Consider the following 26998-nt stretch of genomic DNA (forward strand, 5'->3'; position numbering starts at 1 on the left):
TGTCACCCTACTGTGCAATGATTGCATGTCAGACCAGAAAACTTCCTATCTTAATCTGAGTTTGAAAGGCTTTCCGTTACAGTTTTATTACAATTTTCAAAAGCAAAATAGAATATCACAGCAATTATTGGCTTTATGATCAATTTTTAATTAGATATAAAACTCCAAGTACCCATTAGATAACAAGTAAAATTTTCTCAAATCAATTATTCAATCCGTTTGTTTTATGGTACGCTTTTACTTCATTATTAAATACACATACATTTTGAAGCACTTTCCCTCTAACGGTAAGAATGCTACCTCTTCAATTGTTCCTGTTGCAAATCCTTAACCTGCTTCCCTCCCCCTCCTGTATCAAGCAAGCGGGCGCGTTTTTATAATGCTTTATTTAGACCTGTGTGCGATATCCTGTTTAAATTATAACACTTCTCTACGGCTGGCTCATCTCCTGCCGAGGACGAACGTCGAGTGCGCGCCGAGTCCGTCGTCCTCATCGCTTGGGCTTGAGTTTTCCTTCCTTCAGCTTTCAGTCGGGTGTCGGAAGCTCATCCCGAACGGACGCGTTTTTCCCTCAGCTCTCTCCTTCCTTGCGTTGTGTTCTGTTCAAACATCCCGTGTGGCTGTGATTGCAGCAGTGTGTGGAACAAAAAAGGAAAAGCTGTCGTTTTTTTTTCGTGAAAAACCATAACAAACTCCGGTTTGAGAGCAATTTGGCCAAACAAAAGTTAAAATTATAACCCTGCTAATCCTTGGTTTTAAGGATTTTTGTCTGTTCTTCAGTGTGAAGTGAAGTGCTCTCACTCTCTGCTGACTAAAAGGATCTTGTCCGCGCGGAGGAAAAGCTTAAGTGGAAGGGGAGGGGAGGGAGGACCTAATTCCACCGACGACTACAAAATGAATGGGATTAACTCGCCAGGCTGGGTGCTGCTCGTGGTCATCGTTTGTGCGCTCTTTCGAGGTAAGCCACGTTGGTGCCTTACGCACCCCAGAGGCATTAGAATTTTGGAGTGAGCGTTGGCGTTGGGGAGAACAGCTGAACAAGTGCATTTTGGGTGCTTTGTGATGTGATGGATTAGAAATCTTCTACACTAAATTCCCGGTGGTTGGTCACTTTTTCGTTTGACACTTTTTTAGTTTTAGTTTAGCACGGCGCTCACGCACACTATCAAAACAAACGTGTAAAAGGAGTGTCAAACTAAAAAGTGACCCCGTTCGTTTGACAACAGTAGGTGTCAAACCATTCAGTGTACTGAAATTCTGAACATGGAATTTCATGGAACCATTTTTTGTTTTTTTTTTTGTGCACTGCAAATGAATCGACGTGATATTTTTTGGTAATAAAAACGACTTAATTTCAAAAAAAAATTAAAAAGCATATTTTTTATTGATTATGTTTTACTAGCATAAGGCCGATTTACTGAAATTTCAGTAAAATGGTTGTCAAAATAACTGAAATTTCAGCAAAAGAAACGTCAAATTATTTTGCTGAAAATTCAGTAATTTTCTTGTGGCAGTTTGAAAATTTTCGGTTGCAATTTCAGTAAAATAATTTACTGAATGCGATTCAGTAATCATCACATTCACTGAAATTCGGTAATAAACATAAACATTACTGAAAAATCAGTAACTGGCTATCTGTCAAACTGAAACGTCACTTTTGACTCATTGTTTGGATGCTGCCGAGAGAAAATCCTCTTTCAAATGTGTTTTTGTAAGGTGATCTTCAGAAACAAAGGTAAGAAAAATGTTAAGAACAAATGCCTCGATGCTAACCACCTGTTTTTTAGGTTTGTACGATTGATGAAATAAATGAATGAATAACAGTATTTTAATGACAACCTAAATAAAATTTCGATAACTGAAAAACCAGCAATGATTGCTGAATCTTCAGCAAATGATCTGTCAAACTGCCACAAGAAAATTACTGAATTTTCAGCAAAATAAATTGACGTTTCTTTTGCTGAAATTTCAGTTGTTTTGACAATCATTTTACTGAGATTTCAGTTGATGAAAATTCCGTAAAACTTTACTGAATTTCTGCAAAAAAAAAAAAGCAAAAAAAATGTTTGACTAGAAAATTAAATTTACATTTGAAAAATACTTCTCATAAATTTTGTTATCATGCATCGTTTTTATTCATTTCTGGCAGCTTCAACCTTCTTAGTCATTCGCAAGATCAATTTTTTCGAATTATATCCACTAAAAACCTTTTTGCCTTCCTCACTGAGGTAAGGCTATAATCCTGCTCTAAAAATGAACTTCGTATAAAAACGTCGTAGACCCACCTTCATGTATACATATCGACTTAGAATCGAAAACTGAACAAATGTCTGTGTGTATGTGTGTGTGTATGTATGTATGTGACCAACAAACTAGCTCATGTTTCTCGGCACCGATTTGACCCGAACTTGTTGCATTCGACTTGGTTTAGGGTCCCATAGATCGAGTTTTATACAGATTGAAGTTTCGATAAGTAGTTCAAAAGTTATGTATAAAAATGTGTTTTCACATATATTTGGATCTCACTCAACTGTATGTAAACTATGTCCGGGTCCATCATCCGACCCATCGTTGGTTAGGTTATCAAAAGACCTTTCCAACGAGTCCAAAACATTGAAGATCTGGCAACCCTGTCTCGAGATATGGCCCCTTAAGTGATATTGATGTACTTTTTTAAGCCGGATCTCACTTAAATGTATGTAAACTATGTCCGGGTCAATCATCCAACCCATCGTTGGATAGATTATCAAAAGACCTTTCCAATGAGTCTAAAATATTGAAGATCTGGCAACCCTGTCTCGAGATATGGCCCCTTAAGTGATATTGATGTACTTTTTTGTAGCCGGATCTCACTTAAATGTATGTAAACTATGTCCGGGTCAATCATCCAACCCATCGTTGGATAGATTATCAAAAGACTTTTCCAACGAGTCCAAAACATTGAAGATCTGGCAACCCTGTCTCGAGATATGGCCCCTTAAGTGATATTGATGTACTTTTTTAAGCCGGATCTCACTTAAATGTATGTAAACTATGTCCGGGTCAATCATCCAACCCATCGTTGGATAGATTATTAAAAGACCTTTCCAACGAGTCTAAAATATTGAAGATCTGGCAACCCTGTCTCGAGATATGGCCCCTTGAGTGATATTGATGTACTTTTTTGTAGCCGGATCTCACTTAAATGTATGTAAACTATGTCCGGGTCAATCATCCGACCTATTGTTGGTTAGGTTATCAAAAGACCTTTCCATTGAGTGCAAAACATCAAAGATCTGGCAACCCTGTCTCGAGATATGGCCACTTAAGTGATATTGATGTACTTTTTTGTAGCCGGATCTCACTTAAATGTATGTAAACTATGTCCAGGTCAATCATCCAACCCATCGTTGGATAGATTATCAAAAGACCTTTCCAACGAGTCTAAAACATTAAAGATCTGGTAACCCTGTCTCGAGATATGGCCCCTTAAGTGATATTGATGTACTTTTTTGTAGCCGGATCTCACTTAAATGTATGTAAACTATGTCCGGGTCAATCATCCAACCCATCGTTGGATAGATTATCAAAAGACCTTTCCAACGAGTCTAAAACATTGAAGATCTGGCAACCCTGTCTCGAGATATGGCCCCTTAAGTGATATTGATGTACTTTTTTGAAGCCGGATCTCACTTAAATGTATGTAAACTATGTCCGGGTCCATCATCCGACCCATCGTTGGTTAGGTTATCAAAAGACCTTTCCAACGAGTCTAAAACATTGAAGATCTGGCAACCCTGTCTCGAGATATGGCCCCTTAAGTGATATTGATGTACTTTTTTGTAGCCGGATCTCACTTAAATGTATGTAAACTATGTCCGGGTCAATCATCCAACCCATCGTTGGATAGATTATCAAAAGACCTTTCCAACGAGTCTAAAACATTGAAGATCTGGCAACCCTGTCTCGAGATATGGCCCCTTAAGTGATATTGATGTACTTTTTTGTAGCCGGATCTCACTTAAATGTATGTAAACTATGTCCGGGTCAATCATCCAACCCATCGTTGGATAGATTATCAAAAGACCTTTCCAACGAGTCTAAAACATTGAAGATCTGGCAACCCTGTCTCGAGATATGGCCCCTTAAGTGATATTGATGTACTTTTTTGTAGCCGGATCTCACTTAAATGTATGTAAACTATGTCCGGGTCAATCATCCGACCTATTGTTGGTTAGGTTATCAAAAGACCTTTCCATTGAGTGCAAAACATCGAAGATGTGGCAACCCTGTCTCGAGACATGGCCACTTAAGTGATATCGATGTACTTTTTGGAAGCCGGATATAAAAAATAGATGAAACTTGTGTACAGCCATTGTTGTGAGGAAGGCTCCAACCACATAGGTGGATTAAGTTAGTTTTTTATGAAAACATAGCTTTTTTACGGGTGCCATGACCAGTCATGACCAAGCTTGGCCATCTCTGAAAATATTTTTTTTTCGAATAGATCGCAACATTTACTACCGTCAGTGGGGGTGACATTGGGTCTGGGGGTTGAGATTGGGTCAAAGTGATTTTTACGGATTTTACCTTAATTTTCTCAGATTCTATTCAATGAATCAAAATTCTGTTAAAAGTGTTGTGTAGAGGGCATCTTTAGATGGCCTAGCAGAAAAAATCTCGTTCCTAGAACAAATCCTGTGAGGCATCCACCGACCCCAAAAAATACATGAAAGTCGAAATTGATTTTTTCATCTGTTTATATTTTTATTGTGTTCCGTTTCTTATTTTTTTAATGTTTAAAATAACTTCATTTTTGTTCATTTCTTTTTGAAAATCAATTTAAAATCTTGTACATTTTTTCTTGTACAACTGGGGCGAATCGGGAATACAGTCTGAATAAGGTCAGCAGTTTTTGGAGTACTTTAAAGCTTGAAATTTAGAAAAAGATGCACTAGTTTTGTTGTTCATCAAAAGAAAATCTTTGGATGTTCATTAAGAGAAAAAATCCGAAAGGAGCATGGCTCTTCTCTCTCGCGCTCGAAAGATCGGTAACAGGAATCTAAAAAAATCATCATCTTGATTATTCGGCGGAACATCTTTTTCACTACTACACTTGCAAGTGTAACGTCATACGTCGAAAAATGACCTGTCACATGTTGTAGATGGCCAATATGTGTAAAGAAAAGTGAAATAAATGATTTGAGTGGTACAAAAAATCATCAGAAGATTGATTTTCTTGGAGAATTTAGGGAGCGATTTTCTTTTGCGTGATTCATCTCCACTCTCTTTCGCGGGTGAAGAAAGTTCGCAAGCGAAAATGATTGGTTTGCGATTATTCCTTCCCTGGTGCTGTGTCTATTTTATCAGAAACTAATAAAACATATCAAAATACTATGCAGTAAAAACTGAATCAGCTGTCCCAATTTGCCCCATGTGTTCTATTTCTCAATAAACTATCATGAACTATGTTGTTCAACGCCGTTCTGGTGATATCACGACAGTACTTCTTTTAAAACATATTAATTTTTGATGTTAATGAGTCGCGATTACTCAAAACTATACAAACCCTTTCACTGGTGATTTTCTAATCGAATAAGCTTTATTTCATGCACCGTGTTTTGTACTTTTCAAATAAAAAAAAAAGATCAAACCACGAAGATTGCCGCGGCTTTTTTTTTTTAATTCTGCGGTCTAAATTTATTTTAATCCCACTCTCTTTATTGTGCTGCGATAAGCTCTTCTTTTTCTCTCTCTCTGTCCAAAACAGCAAACCACCGAAAATTCGGCGGTGCTTCCGCCGGACTAGTCTCCGCAAACAAACTCCCGGAAAAGCCCCCCCAATTTTGCATCGAATGTTGGCGTGTATTTAGTCCGTGGTACAAATCCGATTCCGCCGGCGGGTAAAAAACCGCGCGAACCGGAAATACAAACGCACTTCCGCGCGAGTGGCACCTAATGTGGCGTTTAATTTCGGTCGTAGATAAAACAGGGATTTTTGCGTGCCGCCATCGGGTTTGGCGCGAATTTATGCTAATGCCCTCTTTCCGGTGTAGCTTTGCAATGGGGTTTTGTGTGTGTGTGTGTGCATTACGCAGCAGCACTGTGTGACCACTGACGAATTTATTGGGGGTTATCAAGTGGGATTATCGGTTGTTATTGGAACGCATTAAACGTGTAAATTGCACTAGACGAATGTTTATGACCGTATGAATTGGGATAAAATGGGTAATTTTGGTCATTCCGAAAGTGCCCATTTTTTTAGCTGCATAAAAGTTTTGCTTGGAGATCGATGTTTAAAAATATGGGTTTGTCTATAAAAGTCTACAGTTTTGGAAAACATCTTTACTAAAAATATCGTTCCATTGAGCCCTGTGGTAGCACTTCTATCTTGTAAGCGTTAGATCGGGAGTTCAATCCTCACCTTAGACAAGGATTTCGCCGTCCTGGGCTCCCAAGTGTACACGAGAGTACGACACGGAGCGACGGCGCCGGTTACCCATATTTACACTTAGAATTTTAAAGCGCCCGCCGCGGGATTCGAACCAGCAACCTCTGGATTGTGAGTCCAGTGCGCGGTTCGATTGATCCACACAGGCAGAAGTGCTCGTAGCGATTTAGTTTTTTGTTGTTTTAGTTAGTCTTATTAAGCAGTTATTCCTTGAGTAAATCAAGTTTCGTTTAAGTTTATACATTTGCAATTTTTAAAGTTTGTTTTTATTTCAAGGCTGTGTCTTATTAAAAATCGTTGAAATATTTGACACTCATTCATTAAACTCAACATGCAAAAAGGTAAGCTTTAGCTGGCAAAAAGTGTCGCCTGACGTTGTTAGCACAACATTTCTCAGCAGAGCGTACCCTCCAAAAGGAATTAAATTACGCATGCAGCAGCACTGACTGACTGCGCGAAAAGCCCGGCTTTTTTGCATATCTGATCCAGTAATGCCATCATGCTCGGTGTCTGTCATTATCAGTAATCCCAGTTGAGATGCACACAAAAAACCAAGCCCATTTAAACAAAAGGAAATGAGTGTTAGCACGGTTAAAAACAGAATCAAAAATTTATTGAAAGTAGTAGAAAAAAAAGATAAATATTAAATTTGCAAAGAGTATTTAAATAACCATAAAGTGAATTAATCGATGCTCAATTTCTCATTCTCATTCGCATTAATGTACACATGGTCGATCAAGCTCATGTGCTCGAATCGAGGCATTAACATTACCGAACATTCAATCGCGATAAGTAGAAACGAAACACACGATAATGCTCGCCTCCAAGTTGTTCTACAAGCAGCATCGCCATACTGTTTTATTCATGCCCCGATAAAAACACGATCCCGAATTGCATATCAATTGCATTTTTTATCAGCGCTATTTCATACTTGTTTCGGGGCTTTTCCCGTCGCGGTTGGAGGCAAAAAAAAAGAGAGCAGCCAAGCATTCTGGAATCGTAGAATGTTATTTAATGCTGTTGTGCTGTTCTGACAAACGGTCGGATCCGATTTAGGTTAAGTAGAAGTTTTATACATGACGGCGGGAGTTGGCACTTGAGTGCAGTTTGCTCAACAATAGGGCATCCATCTTGTGATTGGAAGTGAACATTGAATCATGGAAAGGGCTAGTTTATTGCTTAGAAGGATTGGCTAGAACAAAAGTTTCAACTAAAAACTAAAAACTAAAAACTAAAAACTAAAAACTAAAAACTAAAAACTAAAAACTAAAAACTAAAAACTAAAAACTAAAAACTAAAAACTAAAAACTAAAAACTAAAAACTAAAAACTAAAAACTAAAAACTAAAAACTAAAAACTAAAAACTAAAAACTAAAAACTAAAAACTAAAAACTAAAAACTAAAAACTAAAAACTAAAAACTAAAAACTAAAAACTAAAAACTAAAAACTAAAAACTAAAAACTAAAAACTAAAAACTAAAAACTAAAAACTAAAAACTAAAAACTAAAAACTAAAAACTAAAAACTAAAAACTAAAAACTAAAAACTAAAAACTAAAAACTAAAAACTAAAAACTAAAAACTAAAAACTAAAAACTAAAAACTAAAAACTAAAAACTAAAAACTAAAAACTAAAAACTAAAAACTAAAAACTAAAAACTAAAAACTAAAAACTAAAAAACTAAAAACTAAAAACTAAAAACTAAAAACTAAAAACTAAAAACTAAAAACTAAAAACTAAAAACTAAAAACTAAAAACTAAAAACTAAAAACTAAAACTAAAACTAAAAACTAAAAACTAAAAACTAAAAACTAAAAACTAAAAACTAAAAACTAAAAACTAAAAACTAAAAACTAAAAACTAAAAACTAAAAACTAAAAACTAAAAACTAAAAACTAAAAACTAAAAACTAAAAACTAAAAACTAAAAACTAAAAACTAAAAACTAAAACTAAAAACTAAAAACTAAAAACTAAAAACTAAAAACTAAAAACTAAAAACTAAAAACTAAAAACTAAAAACTAAAAACTAAAAACTAAAAACTAAAAACTAAAAACTAAAAACTAAAAACTAAAAACTAAAACTAAAAACTAAAAACTAAAAACTAAAAACTAAAAACTAAAAACTAAAAACTAAAAACTAAAAACTAAAAACTAAAAACTAAAAACTAAAAACTAAAAACTAAAAACTAAAAACTAAAAACTAAAAACTAAAAACTAAAAACTAAAAAAAACACTAAAAACTCGTCGAGATATAGACATTTGGTGTCTTGGGGACAAATGGTCATGGTCAATAGGGCCCTATTATAGGGGCATTTTTTGGTATGGTGGAAAAATTTTAGGGTGGTTCCGAACTTTTATTTTAGCGGGATGACGAGTTTGCGCTTTGGTGTCTTCAGATCATTTTGAGCAACTTTGCTCAAGGGCATAAAGCTCTATCTTCAAACGGGAAGTTTTTAGAGCCATTTTTATGAATCAGGTTAAGGTGTTTATGAATAAATGGGGGAACAAAAATCGAACTTTATAAATGAAGGTTATAAAAGATGCCTTTTTTAACGCGAGTGCATAAGACCCAAGTTAATATTATAATTTTTAGAAAAGTACTTCAAATGTTATCCGAAAATCCGTCATGTTATACATTTTTAGAAAGGTATTTGAAAAACCTTTCCAATGAGTCCAAAAGAAAGATCTGATAACCCTATCAAAATTTATATGCACTTAAGTGTTATTTATACACTTTTTTTAGGTTGGATCTCAGATTTTTGATATTTTGATCTATATGGGTCGCATCGTTGAATCAAAATATATTTCCAAAGAGCTCAAAAAGACACCGTCTACCACTTTAAGGGGGAATGATTTTATTTCGACTGAATTTATTCACTATATCTCGGGAGCAATTCTCTACCAAAACCGGAAATGGATTTTATTTGTTTTTTTTTTTTGATTTGGCTCAAACTTTGTGAGGGTTTTCCCTATGCCTAAATAAACTATTTTGTGTGATTGGTTCATCCATACAAGTCTCCATACAATTTTGGCTGCTGTCCATACAAAAATGGTATGTAAATATTCAAATTTTCTGATCAATTTGGTGTCTTCGGCAAAGTTGTAGGTATTGTTGAGGACTTTTGAGAAAAAAATAAGTACACGGAAAAAATTTTGCAAATTTTTTAATCAACTTTTTTTTCACTAAAACTCAGTTTCCCAAAATACGTATTTTTTGATTTTCGAGATTTTTTTATATGTTTCAGGGGACCAAAATCCGCAACTTTTGAGCCATAGAGAAACATGGTCAAAAAATCTGCCGCCGAGTTATGAATTTTTGAAAAAATAGTGATTTTTGGAAAAAATCGAAGTTTTATGCAAAAACAAGTTTGATATTATTTTTTAATGCAAAATTGAATTTGCAATCGATAAGTACTTTACAGATTTTTTGATAAAGGGCTCCGTTTTCAAGATATAGCCACCAAAAGTTTGATTTTAGCGAAATATTTGCAGTTTTTCAATTTTTTTAAAAAAAGTTACCATGAGTGACCGTTTCCGAAAATTTTTTTTTTGAAAAGTTCAGAAAATTTTCTATAAAATTGTTTAAGAGACATTGAAGATTGGACCTCGGGTGGCTGAGATAGAGCCGCTTTAAGAAAAAGAAACACGAAAATTTAAGTTTTCTAAATCTCACCAAAACAACCCACCATTTTCTAATGTCCATATCTCAGCAAATAATGGTCCGATTTTCAATTTGAACACATAAAAAATTCGTGAATTTTCCGATCTTTTCGAAAAAAATATTTTGAAAATTTTTAAATCAAGACTAGCATTTTAAATGGGCATAATATTCAATGTTTGGCCCTTTTAAAATGTTAGTCTTGATTTAAAAATTATCAAAATATTTTTTTCGAAAAGATCGGAAAATTTTACGAATGTTCATGTATTAACATTGATAATCGGACCATTAGTTGCCGAGATATCGTCATTAGAAAATGGTGGGTGAGATTAAGAAAACTTCAATTTTCTTGTTTTTTTTCTTAAAGCGGCTCTATTTCAGCAACCCAAGGTCCAATCTTCAATGTCTCTTAGACAATTTTATAGCAAATTTTCTGAACTTCTAAAAAAAGTATTTTTAGAAATGGTCCCTTATGGTCACTATTTTTAAAAATTGAAAAACTGCAAATATTTCGCTAAAATCAAACTTTCAGTAGCTATATTTTGAAAAAGGAGCCCTTTATCAAAAAATCTGTAAAGTATTTTTCGATTGCAAATTCAATTTTGCATTAAAAAATAATGTCAAACTTGTTTTTGCATGAAACTTCGATTTTTCCAAAAATCACTGTTTTTCAAAAATTCTTAACTCGGCGGCAGATTTTTTTACCATGTTTCTCTATGGCTCAAAAGTTGCGGATTTTGGTCCCCTAAAACATATCAAAAAATCTCGAAAATAAAAAAATACGTATTTTGGGAAATTGAGTTTTAGTGAAAAAAAGTTGATTCAAAATTTGCAAAAAAAAAAAATTCCATGTACCTATTTTTTCTCAAAAGTCCTCAACAATACCTACAACTTTGCCGAAGACACCAAATTGATCAGAAAATTCACTGAAAAGTTACAGCTGTTTGAATATTTACATACCATTTTTGTATGGACAGCAGCCAAAATTGTATGGAGACTTGTATGGGTGAACCAATGACGCAAAATAGCTTATTTGGTCATAGGGAAGGCCCCACAAAGTTTAAGTCAAATAAAAAAATACAAAAAATAAAATTGGTCGAAATCGGCCGATTTCGTAGAGAGTTGCTCTCGGGTGAGTTTTCAAGAAGCCGTAAGAGCCACCGTGACCTCCGACACTTATTTTTGCTTTTCTCCAAATTTAAACAACATTTTAATTGTTTTAAGTTTAGGGCACTTGAAGGACTGTAAATGAACCCAGCACCGGTTCAAAAAGGGCTATGTTTACCAATGGCTCTCACGTCTTTTTGAAAACTAATCCGAGATATTTATGTACGTGAGGAAGGCATCAATCACCTAAAAATGGATTAGGTCATTTTTGTAAATATATTTTTATTTAATGTTTTGGAATTTAAATCAAATGTAGGCAAGAAGAAAAATAAATAGAAAATCGAATCAAAGATGTCTCATAAAATTAAACCTTAAACGTCACAACGTTCCGCACAAAGTAAATTAAACCCCATCCGTGAAGCATGTTTCACTTTGCGTTCGCAGATTATATCCGTTTCGAATTCAAAATTCCATTTACAGTCTAATCTGCGTTCTACCTTCATGTTGGCATAATTTGCACACACACACAGCCATTCCCAGCAAAGAACAAAAATTCATCTACCGCACCAACACGTCTGGGGCGAAAAAAAAACGGAAATTGGTTTAATTTTTGATTTCAGCAAATATACTGAACAAGTACAACCGGGCGTCTGCTGACGGAGGAGGTGGGGTACTGTACGTAGAAGGTTCTTCCGAAATTCCTCTGCATTTCCGCTAGCAATAAATCCCTAACCATAGAAACCTTCATACTGAAGAAATGACTCTGGATTTTCATATGGCCTCTAAATACATTCGAAGTACCGTCCGTCAAAGTGATTAGAGAATTTTATTTAAATTGTTTCCATAATAATGTATAAATTTTATTTTGTTCCTTCCTAAGTCTGCTTTAAAAAAAAATCAAACAAATTTTAAACTGTTTTAAAACTTTAACTTAAGTTCATGATCTGTTAAACCACCTCCAACGGTACACAAGTTCTAGTTACTCATTTATAAAGAAGGGGAAAAGAAGCGTCAACCGGGCTAGACATTGAATAGACCCGGAGTACACCTGCCAGGGCATCTGTCTTCCTCTGCTACAGATCCTATAACGGCCTCAATCCTAGTGTAGTGGCAGATTAAAGGCAGCCGAGTGAGAAGGTTCGGTTGTTCTGGACTTTGAAAGCAGAGCAGTTCCTCAGTTTCAAGTCCTCGACCTCGACGTCGGTGTATCTGATGGTAAAAACGGTAAAAATAAACCACGCCACAAAATCGTCACATAAATAGCCTCTCGAAGGCGGCCTGAAGTATATGTTGTGTACAGCATCTGAAGAGCTGGAACAAACAGGAGCCCTCCGTCTATGATAGCCACAAGTGAGCAGAGCCTGATAGGTACTATATAGCTTGTAGAATAAGTGGAAGAAGAAGAAGGTCCTAGACTGCTGTATCCTGTTATCCAGGCGAGAGATCATTTATTCTGTACTAGTTGGCAGACGGAAGTGTTCAAAACACAATGACGGTACAAATTATTTGGACTTTGGATTTTTTGTATTCATTATTTTAAAAAAAACATTAAAAAAATACACTAATGGGCAAAGGGACCATCCACAAAACACGAGGACACTTTTTTTGGAAATCTCTTTTCGGATTTCGTTGAATATCTCAGGATTGAAATCGAATTTTGGGGATCTGCGAAGGTCAAAGGGTGAGACATTGTGAGCTGCACAAAATGGCATTTTTTACTCAATTTGGCCTAAAATGCACGTACGACAAGTAAGCACGACGGCGACGATTAGTTTGCAATCCAGATGGATCTGGAGATAATTTTAAATGTGATTTTTTTGCTAAAATCATCGAAAAACACAATTTATGGACCACCAGAATCCGGCTAGGAGCACCATAATGTCCTAGCTAAAAAAAACGGGTCAGTTTTGTGTGGTAGGCATATCTTAGATGCAACTTGTTTGGCCATTCTATCTATTTAGGGTCTCTAGGCTACACGCTATAGCGTGCTTGTCGGCATTATGGTTATACCGACAATCCTCCTCGGCAGAATGACAGCTACGCAGAGCGCGTCATTCAGCATCAGTCAGTGTCGCGAGCGCAAGAGGCTCGGTTCAAAGGAGTCGCCGTTCTGGGCGATTCTCTCGCTGGGAAGTGGAATTCCACATTGGCGATCCTGCCGGATTTAATTCCACTGTAAAATTCCCTGGAACCTGGAACACAACTCAGCGAGAGAGTCGCTCAGACGGCGTGAAAAAAAGTTGAAGCAAACGGAAGGAAACAGGTAAATAGAGAAATCTTTTTTTTGTGATCGTGGTGCTTGGGTGCCGGAGGTGGAGTGGTGTGACACACGGTGGATCGAGACAATTGTCGGGACGTCGGTGTTCCGCTTCATCGTTTTTTTTATTGAATTTAAGATGTGCAAATAAGCGACAAGGGGCTTGTGCGTATTATTCTGTAGTGCAATCAGAATCAGTATTTTCCAAAATGTTCCGCAAAATAATGTCCATTCCACATTCGTGTGCATTCCGCCACTTAAGTATATGCGGGCTTCCGCCGGAACTGGTCCAGCTCCAGCAGACATGCCACGCCTTTGTAGACTCGCAGCTCAAGCCGGCGAAATGAACCGTCAAGATCGCTTCCCTAGCGAAGCGGTCGAACAGTGTCCGTTGCGCCGGAACATCCGGTTGCTTCCGGACAGGGCATGTTGGCGCTTTCGTTGGAGAGCTGTACCGGGGGTGTGGCAGGACCGGGTCGATCGTCTGGATTCACTACTGTTTGCATGTTAACTGGCTGGACCGGCTGGAGGTCACGAGCAAAGAGACGATTCTTCCAAACTCGTACACGTTGAAAACTTTTAACGGATGTAGGCGCGTTGAACAATGAGGCTGTGGAGGATGGCGATAGGTTAAAGTTGAACGGGACGAGAGCGTGGTCCCTTCGGTGTTGGAAGCAAAATGTGACATCAATTTTTGCCACCGTTAACCCGGAATTAAAATACGTGTCCCACGATGAAGAGGGACGAGGCCGGCAGGCGTTTCATAATTGTGCAGGTTCAGAGGTGTTCAGCGCTTTCAGTGATGAAAAGGAGCAGCGTACCGAGGCGAGTCAAGAAAAGGTGGAAATTCGACATATGAAGAAATTTAAGGACGTGTCTGGTCCGGAAGGTTTGTTTACATGTATCCGTAGCGAGTGCTCGACTTGGTTTCGAGGTGTTTCAAGAGGATACTTGTAATGTTCATCATTCATATGTTTTACTTTATGTTTTTTCTTCTTTCTTTTAGATGGTTTTGTGCTTGGTTCTTAAGATGAAAAATACCCTGGAAGAGTCATCTACTCGAAGGAATGCAGCTAGTGAAAGTCTGACAAGGTTGATCATCAGCTTGTTGGTCTGAACTCTAGTCTGAACTTCAGATAGAACTCCTGAACTTACGCTTTCGAAACGAAACGAACACAGAACTGAAGAACATGGTTGTTATAGCGGTTGCCCTAGGAAGATTCAAGCGAGATGGGATGTCCGCAAGATATCAACAAGACGTTAGCGAGATGGGATGTCCGCAAGATTTAAAGCGAGATGAGATGTCCGCAAGATTTAAAGCGAGAAGGGATGTCCACAAGAAACAAGCAAGACTTAAAGCGAGATGGGATGTCCGCAAGATTCAAAGCGAGATGGGATGTCCGCAAGACTTTCGATACATGCAAGATGCAAAATACTAACAAGACTTTAGCAAGCTGGGATATTCATTTAGGTAAACTGGAATTGTCTACATGGTAGATAATGAACGCGGTTTGTGCCGCGTGGTAAAGATGAAGTCCCAACAGTCCAGAGCGTCCGTGCGCTTCCCGACGGCCATTAATGAACATAGTTAGCGGTACCTGATGGGCTGTTGATGGAACTGCGTTGTTTATATTGCAAAATGGATGGCGTTCACGAGTTTGTGTCGCGCTTAAGTGCGTGCGTGTGTCCGGTTCACGGATGGTGTCCAAGTTCGATGCCCTGGAAGTTCCGTAGATGCAAAAGATGGAAGACGGCGAAGGGATCACACCCGGCACGTGACGATCGAACTTTTTACTCGCAGGTAGCGTTGTTTCCTCAAAATTTTAATGCTGCCAGTGATTTCCTTTAACTCGGGAGCTGACAGGCCTCAACGGGATAACCACTACCAGGCGTGAAACAGGCATCCCTACGAAGTGTCCGTAAACCACTTTCGTCGAGCAAGCGATCAGTCAATACAGGGAAAGCTACACCCTTAGGTTGGATATCGTAGCTCTGGTCTCCAACGGGCTTGTGGGCGTTCTCGTGTGCACCACGTTGTCAGCGGCCAGATGCTATCCGACGATACGGATGATCACGTACTCCTAAAAGTTTTCGTCTGGCGGAAGAACACTGGTGATAAATAAGTGGAATTTTTTAAAATATCGAGAGTCGCACTATAATACCCACACTATGCTTGGCTGAACGCATGCCTTGCTCGACTGCTTATACTCGCGCACGATTCAATTGAAATTGATTCTTGATCTTCGTATCTCACGTGCCTTAGAACACCAATTTGTGGTCCAGTTATGATTGGTTATTGTAGATAAGCGTAGCGTCAGGCTGAGTGGTGAACAAAACTAATTTTGATCAATTCTCCCAAACCGCGATCTGGAGCGTATTATATACGTAGCAAGAATTAGCCTAAAATTCTGGTTGGATATCATATCTCCCAAATACGCAGCTCGGTAGCTCTCTCGGTCTGGATTCGCAACCCAGGGGCGAAGGAGCATGCTCCGAGGTGGGTGTATTTTGAACGGTAAGAAGATAACAGAAAACATTTGGTTAACTTGCAAGATGATCTGCGCAGGTTCCTGTTTTGTTTAAAGAAGTCTGGTCAGGATAAAGGCTTTATTGAGAATTAACATTAACTCAAATTGCTGGCCAGAGTCGGTGGTGCAGCTGCAAGCGTGGTTGCCTCTCACTCCCTTGGATCATTCCAGGTGTAGGAATCATCTCCCTGGAGTTGATACAGACAATAAGTACCAGCAGACCAAGCCTGCTTCGGTGGAGTCAGCATTTGGACTCGCAATCCAAAGATCGTCAGTTTGAATCCCGGAGTTCAGATGAACTAGGTGTAAAAAAAAAGGTCCCGCCCAAACCTTGGGACGCCTAGGTTCGGGTAGCAATCTAACAACAGAGATCGCCAAGACCAGTGGGTTGTGTGTGTGTGTGTGTGTGGTCCAATCCAATACCCGCTAACCGGTAGCGAAATTATGGGAAAGTATAATTTGTATCAGACTGTGTACATGCCGAATGCTGATACAGCTTATCTCAGACCCGGGTATTAGGTGGTGATAGCCCTCGCGCTGCTTCCAACGACCCATTTCAGAATGACAGAGCTCCTTGCGGTCCAATTCCGAGGTCGCTGGGCATTGTTCGGCCCCGCCTAAACATAGAAGCAAGCATCTGAAGGAAACTCGATCTATATTTAGACTTCCAATCCCCTCAGGCAAATCAGGGATCAGCGCGTATTTAATAATATGAGAAGAAGAGATAACATGTTTTAACACTACGGATCAATTCACTGCTAGAGTGTATACCTTCTGATAGCCGACTGCTTAGCGTCCCAGACTATCAATCCAAAGGTGTGAATTCGAATCCCACCTGATTCATTTTAGTTTTTATTCATATTCAAATTCCTGATTCCAAATTTCAAAGGTACCGACCGGGATTTGATCCCTGAACCTTCTGCTTGGGAGACAGAAGCCGTAACCATTAAGCCACAGAGCCGGTTTCGCCAAGACCAGTGGGTTGTAGTGCGAAAAGTTTCGTTTTTCACACTGCTAGCTAGCCATTAAATATTTATTCAAGGGTAAATTCAAACTTATTGGATATTTGGCGCGTGTTTTTTTTATTTGAGGGTATTTTCTTCATTTTTTGAGTAGAGGGAGGATGTGTGGTAGGCATATCTTAGATGCAACTTGTTTGGCCATTCTATCTATTTAGGGTCTCTAGGCTACACGCTATAGCGTGCTTGTCGGCATTATGGTTATACCGACAATCCTCCTCGGCAGAATGACAGCTACGCAGAGCGCGTCATTCAGCATCAGTCAGTGTCGCGAGCGCAAGAGGCTCGGTTCAAAGGAGTCGCCGTTCTGGGCGATTCTCTCGCTGGGAAGTGGAATTCCACAAGTTTATTTTGACCAAAGAACTTCTTGGCCAATGTATGCCAACAGGAAGCTCTTTCAATCCTGCAGGTTTGTCCCAGAATGATTATAATTAGAGAGAATATACTGAAGAAAATTTTAAATTTTGTTTCAAAATTATTCAGTTTTCTCTCCCTTTGAACCCTTAAAGGTGGAACGCACAAACACTGTAAATAAAAGTGTCTCTAAAAAGTTACCTGAAGAAAAATATCAATCAAAATGAATCGAAAATCGAGATTTGACCAGCTTTGCTAGCGATTCAAAATACAGCAAATTACTCCAAACACCATATCAAAAAGGCGTAGGGTAGGGTAGTCATCAATGAGACACTTTTGGTTTTCAACTTTCAACGATTTTTCTAATTTTTTCATTAGAATGTTTTAATGAGCTTTTAGTTGCATTATTTTTCTTTTAATGTGTTCTAACATTGACCAAAATATGAGATCGATCCGACATCTACAGCCAGAGTTATTCAACTGTCTCATTGTAGACGCACTTGGCAGGAACAATGAGACAGCTGGGGAACAATGAGACACTTTACGAAAATCAACATTTTTCTAGCAAAACATCATGTTTTTGTATAGTTCCATTGCAGGTGACTTGCCTTGAACATTTTAGAGCAATTTTGCCTACATGAAACTTTTAATAACAAAAGTTACACTAAAAAGTATTGAAATTTTGTAAAATCCATATATTAATACCAAATAACTTAGTATTTTTGGTTAAATGAAGTTTAAACTCTATAAATATGCCAAAAATCACTTTTAATTCATGTTTTGAAAGATTTTCATCGATTTTGAAAAGTTTATTGAAGAAAAATCAAAGTGTCTCATTGTTACCCATGGGCTAAAATGAGTGGGGAACAATGAGACAGCCCTGGATTCTGGGTATATTCTAAATTTTGGCCAAACCTAATAAAAGGACATTGTAGCCCAACTTAATCCCTATGGAACGTCGAAAGAAATTTGAAGAAATATTAGTTTTTGTGTAAATGGCAGCCTACGAGCGAAAAAGTATTTTTTGTCCATAATTTACTTTTACACCCCATAATCAAACATTTATGAATTACTTTTCAAGGGAGCGTCCATAACCAAAGCCACTAATATGGCAGATGTGTATCCAGTAGACACACCTTTCCCCCAAATATGAGCCTGATTGGTTGAAACTACGACTTGTGAGAGCCATTTTATCATTGTTCCCCGTGTCTCATTGATGACTACTCTACCCTACCTTTAATTCTCAACTTTGTTCATGCAATTTGAATGCAGATTCGGATTCAGTGACTAAAATCACATTTCGAAAGAATTTATTAGTTCATTATTTCACTAAAACTCAAGTTTCGGTTCTGAAGTGTCGAAGTTACAATTTCTCGAAAAAAAAAAGTTCCTGGGAAAAGTAGACCCTCTTAATTATATGAACTTTTTTAAAGCTAAAAGAAAATGCAAATTTCTTTGTATAGATCAAAGCTGTCACACCCGCTATAAAACCTATCAGCCAAAACCAACATTAAACCACTTAGTCGTTGCAGCCTCCCCAGAGCCCCGATAAACCTCTGTTAAAACCCCAAAGGACCTCCGCAAAAGGTTGCCACGGCCTATTTATAAAACCTACATAGGAGTTCACGGCTTTAAAATTGAATCCTAACAACCTCCTTAAAGCCGTAATAAAACCTTTGTTAAAACCCAGTTAGAAGTTATGAAAAAATTACATTTCATACGTCTTCAAACGTCTTATGCCAGACAGATTTTTTTTTCTGGCAAAAAAAAGTCTATGACTTGCCAGATCATATAGGGGAAATCTACCCATTTTAATCCTAATAAGCGGTCGTGTTTGAATGATGCTGGATAATATAGAGTCTCTCTTGAATTTTACTAAAACCAAGTACACCAACGAGTAGAGCAAGTTTTTGTGAACATTTCTGTTTATTTTCTTTTTCACTAAAAGTTATTCTATTTCTTTACCAAGCATTTAACAAAATAAATCCCAAGGGTATTCTAATCGAGGCGAATGCATTGGGCCACGCCCATTTTTCTAATATCGGCTTAGTTCTTTTTTCTTCCAACACTCTGTCGAGTGTTGCCATTTGCGCTGACAGTTCAAACGAACACTCACGAAAAGTGGCATTTATAGGGAAAGTTTCCTGGCATCGCTTGCTGTGCTGCTGGTGGTGTTGACGGCCAGCCTTTGTTCTTTTTTGCCTTCGTCTCTCGCTCGGTTTTCTTCAGCCTTCGATTGGAATGCAAAGTGAAAATTGAAACGTCAAACGACTTGGCGCGTTTGTTTTTTTGATGGCGCTTGCTAATTTATTACATTTTTCGGGATTATTCTTCAAGTGAGTGCCTTACTAATGATCAAAAGAACATGTTGCCGGTAGTTGATAATTTTGGCGATATTCATTAAGCGTTTGAGGGATTCTCGTGTGTGTCACAGTGTGTGCCAACAAAATGATGAGAAGTGGTCTCGCAAAATACAAATTATGATCAAAAGTGCATTAAATGTGATCTTTTTGGCCAGTAAGTGGCATACATTTGCGTGCTTACTCGAGGCGGTGCTGTTGCTGGTAAGTTTATAGCCCAAATATTATTTTTGGAGCTTTAATCGAGCATCAAACTCTCCATATGACGAAGATAGGTGTTTGATTGGAAAGGGTGGATTTCCCCTAATGGAGATGGTTTGCAAAAATGACTATGATAAAGATAGAGCCAAAAAAGTTAACTCGCTTCATAAAAAAAACTGTTTTGTCATTACCAATTGCATTTTTTTAAAAAAGAAATTCAACATATTTTTGAACGTCGATGGTTATACTAATTATGTCGGAAATTCAGCAAAAAATTTATGTGTGTTTTCATCAAATGTTAATCAAATGTATTGTTTTTTCAACTTTTTCTACCAAGATGGCGGTCAATCACAATCAGTCAAACCACGCGTTTAGCGCCATTTTATGCATTACTATTTGGCCACGTTAAAAGATTTTTTAGGAGCTTATGGTTTTAAGTAAGCTTTTTGCATGCCTAATGGCAGTTGACAGCTACAACACCCTTGGTTTTGAAGAAGCATGAGATAAAACCATTAGGCATGACATTGCCATCAGGTTATCAAGACTCTCAACTTAACTTTAATAAAACCTTATTGAAAGCCATTTGGTTTTTATTGTCACCAGGTTTTATATTCGAGGCATAAAACCTTCTTAGAACCTTTAAATCAGCTCATGCTTATTGGTTGCTGTGAAAGCCAACATAAAGCTTATAAACAATCAAGATGCTACCATATAACCTCAATAAATAAAATACTTGGGTAGGGCCCCTGCAAAAAATATTGTTGATATCTTGTGAAAAATGTGTATTTTCTCAGTACGTATCATCTATTGAGTCCTTATTTTTCAACTCGCGTTATCTTGAAAATACGACATATTTTTAAAACACACCACTTGGCAGATTGCTCAATTTTCAATGTTAAAAAATGTTAAAAATTGTAAAATTCAAAATTAACTTCTTGAAAGGGCTTAAATTACGTATATTGGACATTTTCATATTTTGGGCTAGATTTGTAATCAGGAGTGACTTTGGGTCTGGGGGTTGCTTTTTCAAAAGGTCCTATATACATAGGACACCCCCCCGTTTTTTTTTAAAGTAATCTAGAAGTGAATAATAGTTTGCAATTTAATGGAGACGCATGATAGCTCGTTACTTAGAACATAACGATGATTAATCAGACTTCCAGCCCACTCTGTGTCCCATTATGAGCCCTGTATGGTTGACTGCCAGCAAAGGGAAACAAAGAGCGACCGAAAAGGTTCTTTTTCCCCTTTTTTGATCTCTCTTTCTGCACACCAGACTCCATATAAGCTCCAGGCTCTCTAGACTCCACACGATAGATGTTATCCGGAGGTGGTGTTTTAAAAATATGTCGTATTAGGGTGTAATATCAAAATCGATTTTCCAGCACAGCACTTTTCCAGTTCCTTTTGGGGTCCTAAACAACTCCCCAAAGTTTGGGCATGATTGGTTTAGTCCTCACTTTGCGCAAAGCGATTCAATTTTCCATATAAATTTGTATGGGAAAAACCATTTTTTTGAATTTTGATATTTATAAAATCCACGTTTCAAGCTGTACTAAATCCGGATTCATATTCGGATGCTCTGAAAGGTGCTCTACAACTTTCCCGAAAAGAGTATGGTGCTAGCATGTCCCTGAAAGAAGATACAGCGTCCTCAAAACTCGTCTAAAACGTGATTTTCGAGCAAAAAACACGTTTTAGACGAGTTTTGAACACGCTGTATCTTTTTTAGGAGCAAGTTAGCACCATACTCTCTTCGGGAAAGTTGTAGAGCACCTTCCAGAGCATCCGAATATGAATCCGGTTTTAGTACAGCGTGAAACGTGGATTTTATAAATATCGAAATCCAAAAAAATGGTTTTTCCCATACAAATTTATATGGAAAATTGAATCGCTTTGCGCAAAGTGAGGACTAAACCAATCGTTCCCAAACTTTGGGGAGTTGTTTAGGACCCCAAAAGGAACTGAAAAATTGCTGTGCTCGTTAAATTTGGACAACTTTATTTTTTTCCATACAACCATATTACACCCTAATGTCGTATCTCCATCAATATACACCGTAACCGGAGTTGAAAAGGACGTATCGTCATGAATGGATAAAGTGCTGGTGGTGGGGGGGAAAAAAGGGCAAACATATTATAGGTCAGTGTCTCAAGTGGCAACACATTCACTCTCGCACACACACAGAAAGGCCTCCATCCTTTGTCGGTTCCAGCTGGCAGTGGCAACTTGTTAGGGCCTTGTTTGGACCGATTGGCCGATGTGGTGGTCACAACATGGATAGGGTATATTTTTAAAAGGTTGAGCTCAGAAGAGAGTAGAAAAAAAACTGCCGTTTATTTATGAAATGTGACCGTTGACAAACACGACAAAAGGTTAATAATGTACGGTGAAAAGGTTCTTTTGAGAAAGGTCTTTTCTTTATTTGGGTGGTTGAGCGTTGGAATTGCATGAAATTTAAATTAACGAGCTCACGATAAATCTGGTGTAAATTTTGGGTCACTTTTATAAAGCCATTATTATGAAAAATTTCAGGGTTTTGTAAGCGAAGAGACTTCTGACAATTGATGACAAGGATCTAATACCGGATTACAATGAAAATAATACATGGAAAGCAGCAAATATCATCACGTCCGAGTAATCTCTCTCCATTAGTATCCAACCAGGTGCACATATTATCGAGCCTGACTGTGGGAAATGGTGCATGTTTGCACCACAAAACAGCACATCCTCCCGAGAAGAGTCCTCATTTGCGATAGGTTCACCAGATTGCGGTGCCCTCTGCACTCTTCATTAACTCCACGGGTGAATAAACTCAACACCAGCCACCGGGGGTAGGTGCTGCTGATAGGAGCAAACCCTAGAGAAACCCCTAGAGAGGGTGGCATTTAGAATGATACTTTCCCTTGCACCGGCTCGGAAAGATTACTAAACGTTACAGGATGATGTGTATGGTTGTTGAAAGTATAACCTTGTGGAAAGGGATCATAAAGTGGAAAGTGTTGAAGAGTGGGCTCTCTGAGTGAATAAAACTTGCTTCTGTGAGAATTTCCGAGATTTTGCTCTAGGATGCCTATAAATCTGATGATAAGTACGTAGAACTATAAAACTATTAGATCTTTTTTTAATTGTAACATTTTCTAGAGATTCCGATAAAACAGTTCATTTCCCGATTAGGACTTTATTTTTAATTGAGAACTACATGTATTTTAATAGTCATATTAATCATTACTTGTTGTTCAAATTAGAAATCGAGTGTACAAACCGCGTGGATATTTTTATTTATTTCGGAATTTCTTCCGTTCCCCCATGTGGACTATTCTAGAGTTTTTTTGAAAAGGCTATTGTGTTTATAGGACCTATTAAAAAACACTCTAGAATTGTTTATAATTTGAATCAATAAAATATTCAGTAGTCTACATCAGAAGGAATCTAATCATTAAAACACTCTTATAAATAAACCTGAAAAGTTAAAAACAAACAAGAAAATTTAGAATGAAAGATTCTGTTCTACATAAAACAATGAGCCTTCTGAGTTATTGCAGATTGGAAATTTCCCATAAAAAGGCATGTTCCAAATATTTTTACAGTTGGGTAACGAATAAAGAACAGAGGCCAAAACTATTTCTATATTTTTTCATGAAAATAGTGTTGTGCTTCAATTTCGAGTAAGTCATCTAATTAGGCGACCTGTTTTACGTAAAGTACATTTTAAAGCAATCGTAAAAAATATCTAAGTGCGACAACTGGCCAAAAGGATTTCAGGTCAGAACGCCTTTGACACACGTACATGCCCGAGTCCCTCAAACATTTTTATTTAATTATAACTCTGGGCTCCGGCAACCGAACTTCGGGACAATGAACAGAATGGTCAACCAAATAAAAAGTGTTTGGTATTGATAACACTGCGCGCGCTATTTTTTGTTTATTCAAAGTCAAACATAAAAACGCGTTTTTCTCGGAACGTCAAAAAGCGACATGCGACAATGCGACTTTACAGATAGCGCGACAACGTAGATTTGCTGTGCTTTAAATGTACCTTGAAATCGAATTCATTTGGAAATATTACTTCTAAAAAGCTACCACGTTTACAGTTATAACACTAACACATTTCTTCCCAAAACCACAATCCCTAGCTTCGAAACCAGATCAGCTTTCGAGACAGTTTTCCATTAATCCTTGAACGCCACGGCTTTCACTTACCACGCGGAGTAGTCTTTCACGAGGAAAAGAAAACCGCGCGACCTTACGTCAATCCTAAATCAATTGACCGCAAAGTGCTTCTTTTGCCACGAGGTCGAGATGCGAAGGCTGCCAAAGGGAGGGAAAATGAACACTAATTTTATCGTCCTGGCGCGAAACAAGGTCGTCGTCGCTGGCTGTTGTGGCTGGTATAAATTGAATTCAATAATTGAATTTCACCGAATCGGTTTTTCATTTTAAGATAACCTAGTCGATTTCAAAATAAAAATTCTTTAAATTGTATTCCTTAAAACAAGCAGATTTTTTTTAAAGTAATAAATTTCTATCAATTGCATTGATTTTCGGAACAATCTCTCACCAAGCATTTCCCCGCAGCGAATTAATTTGATTGGTGTTCAAAAGCCAACCACAACTCTGGTGCCGTTGAACACATATCGTATCGTATCATGTCATATCGTATACCGTCATAACAACGTTCCCCGTCGGCATGTTAACATAACTCGATTACCACTTTAGCTTTAGCGGTATAACCTGCCAACATAACAGCAAGCCAACATAACAGCATCTAGTATTTGATGTGCCCACCCGGTTGTGAAACCACACTTTAGCTAATGGCTATTTGATGTCCCATTCTATTCATTTGAACCGATGTCCTACTCTTGTCCGGATGCTCGGACTCCTGAAATTTGAAGGAGACGCATGGTATTTTAGCCGAACTGTAAGCATTTCTTGACAGAATGAAGTTTATTATTCAACAACATTGCAACGTTACTCCATAAAAAAGTGGCTATCTTTGTTTGGAACTAATTTTCCACCGAAATCTTCCTAAAAAGAAACGGCGCAATAAACTTCTGCGACCGAAGGTTAATTGAAAAAGGCGGTTCCTAAGTTCAACCTTAAGGCTATTGTATCTGTTTATGAATAATGTCGTATAAGGCAATTTTTCATCTTAAAAATTCTTTTACCATCTCTTTAAATACAGTTTTCGAAACATAAACAACGTTGTTCAAGGTGTAAACAACTGCTTCGTTGAATCTAGAATCACTGCACCAGATTCTAGATTCAGCGATGCAAAAAAAAAAAATGGGGTTGATTAGTTTTCATTATTTTTATTGGGAATTTACATCGTATACATGCTTGCTCTTAAGGGGTTACAAACATGTATAAAATCACAAAATTTCATATTACAGAAAATTTATTAAATCCACTAAAATGATAATTTCAAACACTCCTGAAAATTTCATGATGATATTCCATGATTGACCTGAGTAAGAGAAGATTTAAGCTAAGCTCAAAGTTTTGCCATACGTAAAGCGAAGTGTCAAACTTTGTGAGCGTTTTTCTCTAAACACCGAGTTGATTCACGGGTGCCTTGATATCTCGAGATGAGATGGACAAAATTGGCTGAAATTTCGGGTGAAGACTCTCAAGACATATCCCGTATGCATGTCGAAGCCCGATTCTGAATTTTGCTTTTGGGTAATTCTCCGCCAACTCACGCAGCATTTGCCCCGACCCCTATTCGATTTGCGTGAAACTTTGTCCTAAGGGGTAACTTTTGTCCCTGATCACGAATCCGAGGTCCGTTTTTTGATATCTCGTGACGGAGGGGTGGTACGACCCCTTCCATTTTTGATTATGCGAAAAAATAAGTGTTTTTCAATAATGTGCAGACTTAAACGGTGATAAGATAGAACTTTGGTGTCAAAGGGTCTTTTATGTAAAATTGTACGCTCGATTTGATGGCGAACTCAGAATTCCGAAAAAACGTATTTTTCATCGAAAAAAAACACTAAAAAAGTTTTAAAAACTATGCCATTTTCCGTTACTCGACTGTAAATTTTTTTGGAACATGTCATTTTATGGGAAATTTAATGTACTTTTCGAATCTACATTGACCCAGAAGAGTATTTTTTTCATTTAGAACAAAAAAAATCAGTTTAAAATTTCGTGTTTTTTTCAAATTTTGCAGGGTTATTTTTTAAAGTGTAAGAATGTTCTACAAAGTTATAGAGCAGACAATTACAAAAATTTTGATTTATAGACATAAGGGGTTCTCTTCTAAAAGTCACGAGTTATCGCGATTTTACGAAATAAAGTTTTGAAAAAGTTGGTTGTCGTTGATCATGGCCGTTCATGGTCACCCACAACTAAGCCCGCGACAGACACGGACGACGAAACAAAGAGAAACGCAAAAAGTAACTTTTCAAAACTTTTTTTCGTAAAATCGCGATAACTCGTGATGTTTATTAGCAAACCCCCTTATGTCTATATATTAAAATTTTTGTGATTGTCTGCTCTACAACTTTGTAGAACATTATTACACTCTAAAAAATAACCCTGCAAAGCTAGAAAAAACACGAAATTTTAACATGAAAATTTTTGATCTAAATGAAAAAAATACTCTTCTGGGTCAACCAATTATGCCGATTTACACGTATGTAACCACTATCTCGATACGATAAGATCTTTTTGATAATATAATATTGTTGTAACCCACTTTTTATTTTATTTGGACGCCCTTGAATTTTTACATGATTTTTTTTACATTTTTTACAGTCAACTCAATACAATTATTTTGTAATTTGTTTTACTTACTTATCTGGGAATTATTTTCATAAATATTTTTTTGTATGGACAGTGGAAAAGGGAATCAACTAATGTTTATTTTGAACCTGCCCAACGACCGGTTTTGTCAGTCTTCTTCTGGGGAAACTGGAACATTGGATTAAAAAATACTATTTAAATAATCCAATTTATTCTTGAAAAAATTATTGATTATTATTTCCTCAAAATATTAACGTTTAAAACAAATAATTTTGTAATTTAAAAAAATAAAGGTTCGTTGGTTCCAAATCGATTGTAGTTCCGATCCTTAGG

General features: G+C 37.3%; 1 protein-coding gene across 1 annotated transcript in view; it reads left to right on the forward strand.

The window, feature by feature from the left end:
• Window positions 1–395: 395 nt before the first annotated feature.
• The window catches only part of LOC120420394 (uncharacterized), a 54157-nt gene continuing 27554 nt past the window's right edge, over window positions 396–26998 (forward strand). The window contains exon 1 of the mRNA XM_039583407.2: window positions 396–958. Coding sequence (XP_039439341.1) covers window positions 895–958 — 64 coding nt within the window. The 5' untranslated portion in view covers window positions 396–894. The remainder of the gene's footprint in view (window positions 959–26998) is intronic.

The sequence above is a fragment of the Culex pipiens genome, chromosome 2 (genome assembly GCF_016801865.2).
Source record: "Culex pipiens pallens isolate TS chromosome 2, TS_CPP_V2, whole genome shotgun sequence".
In the NCBI taxonomy this organism is placed as follows: Eukaryota; Metazoa; Arthropoda; class Insecta; order Diptera; family Culicidae; genus Culex; species Culex pipiens.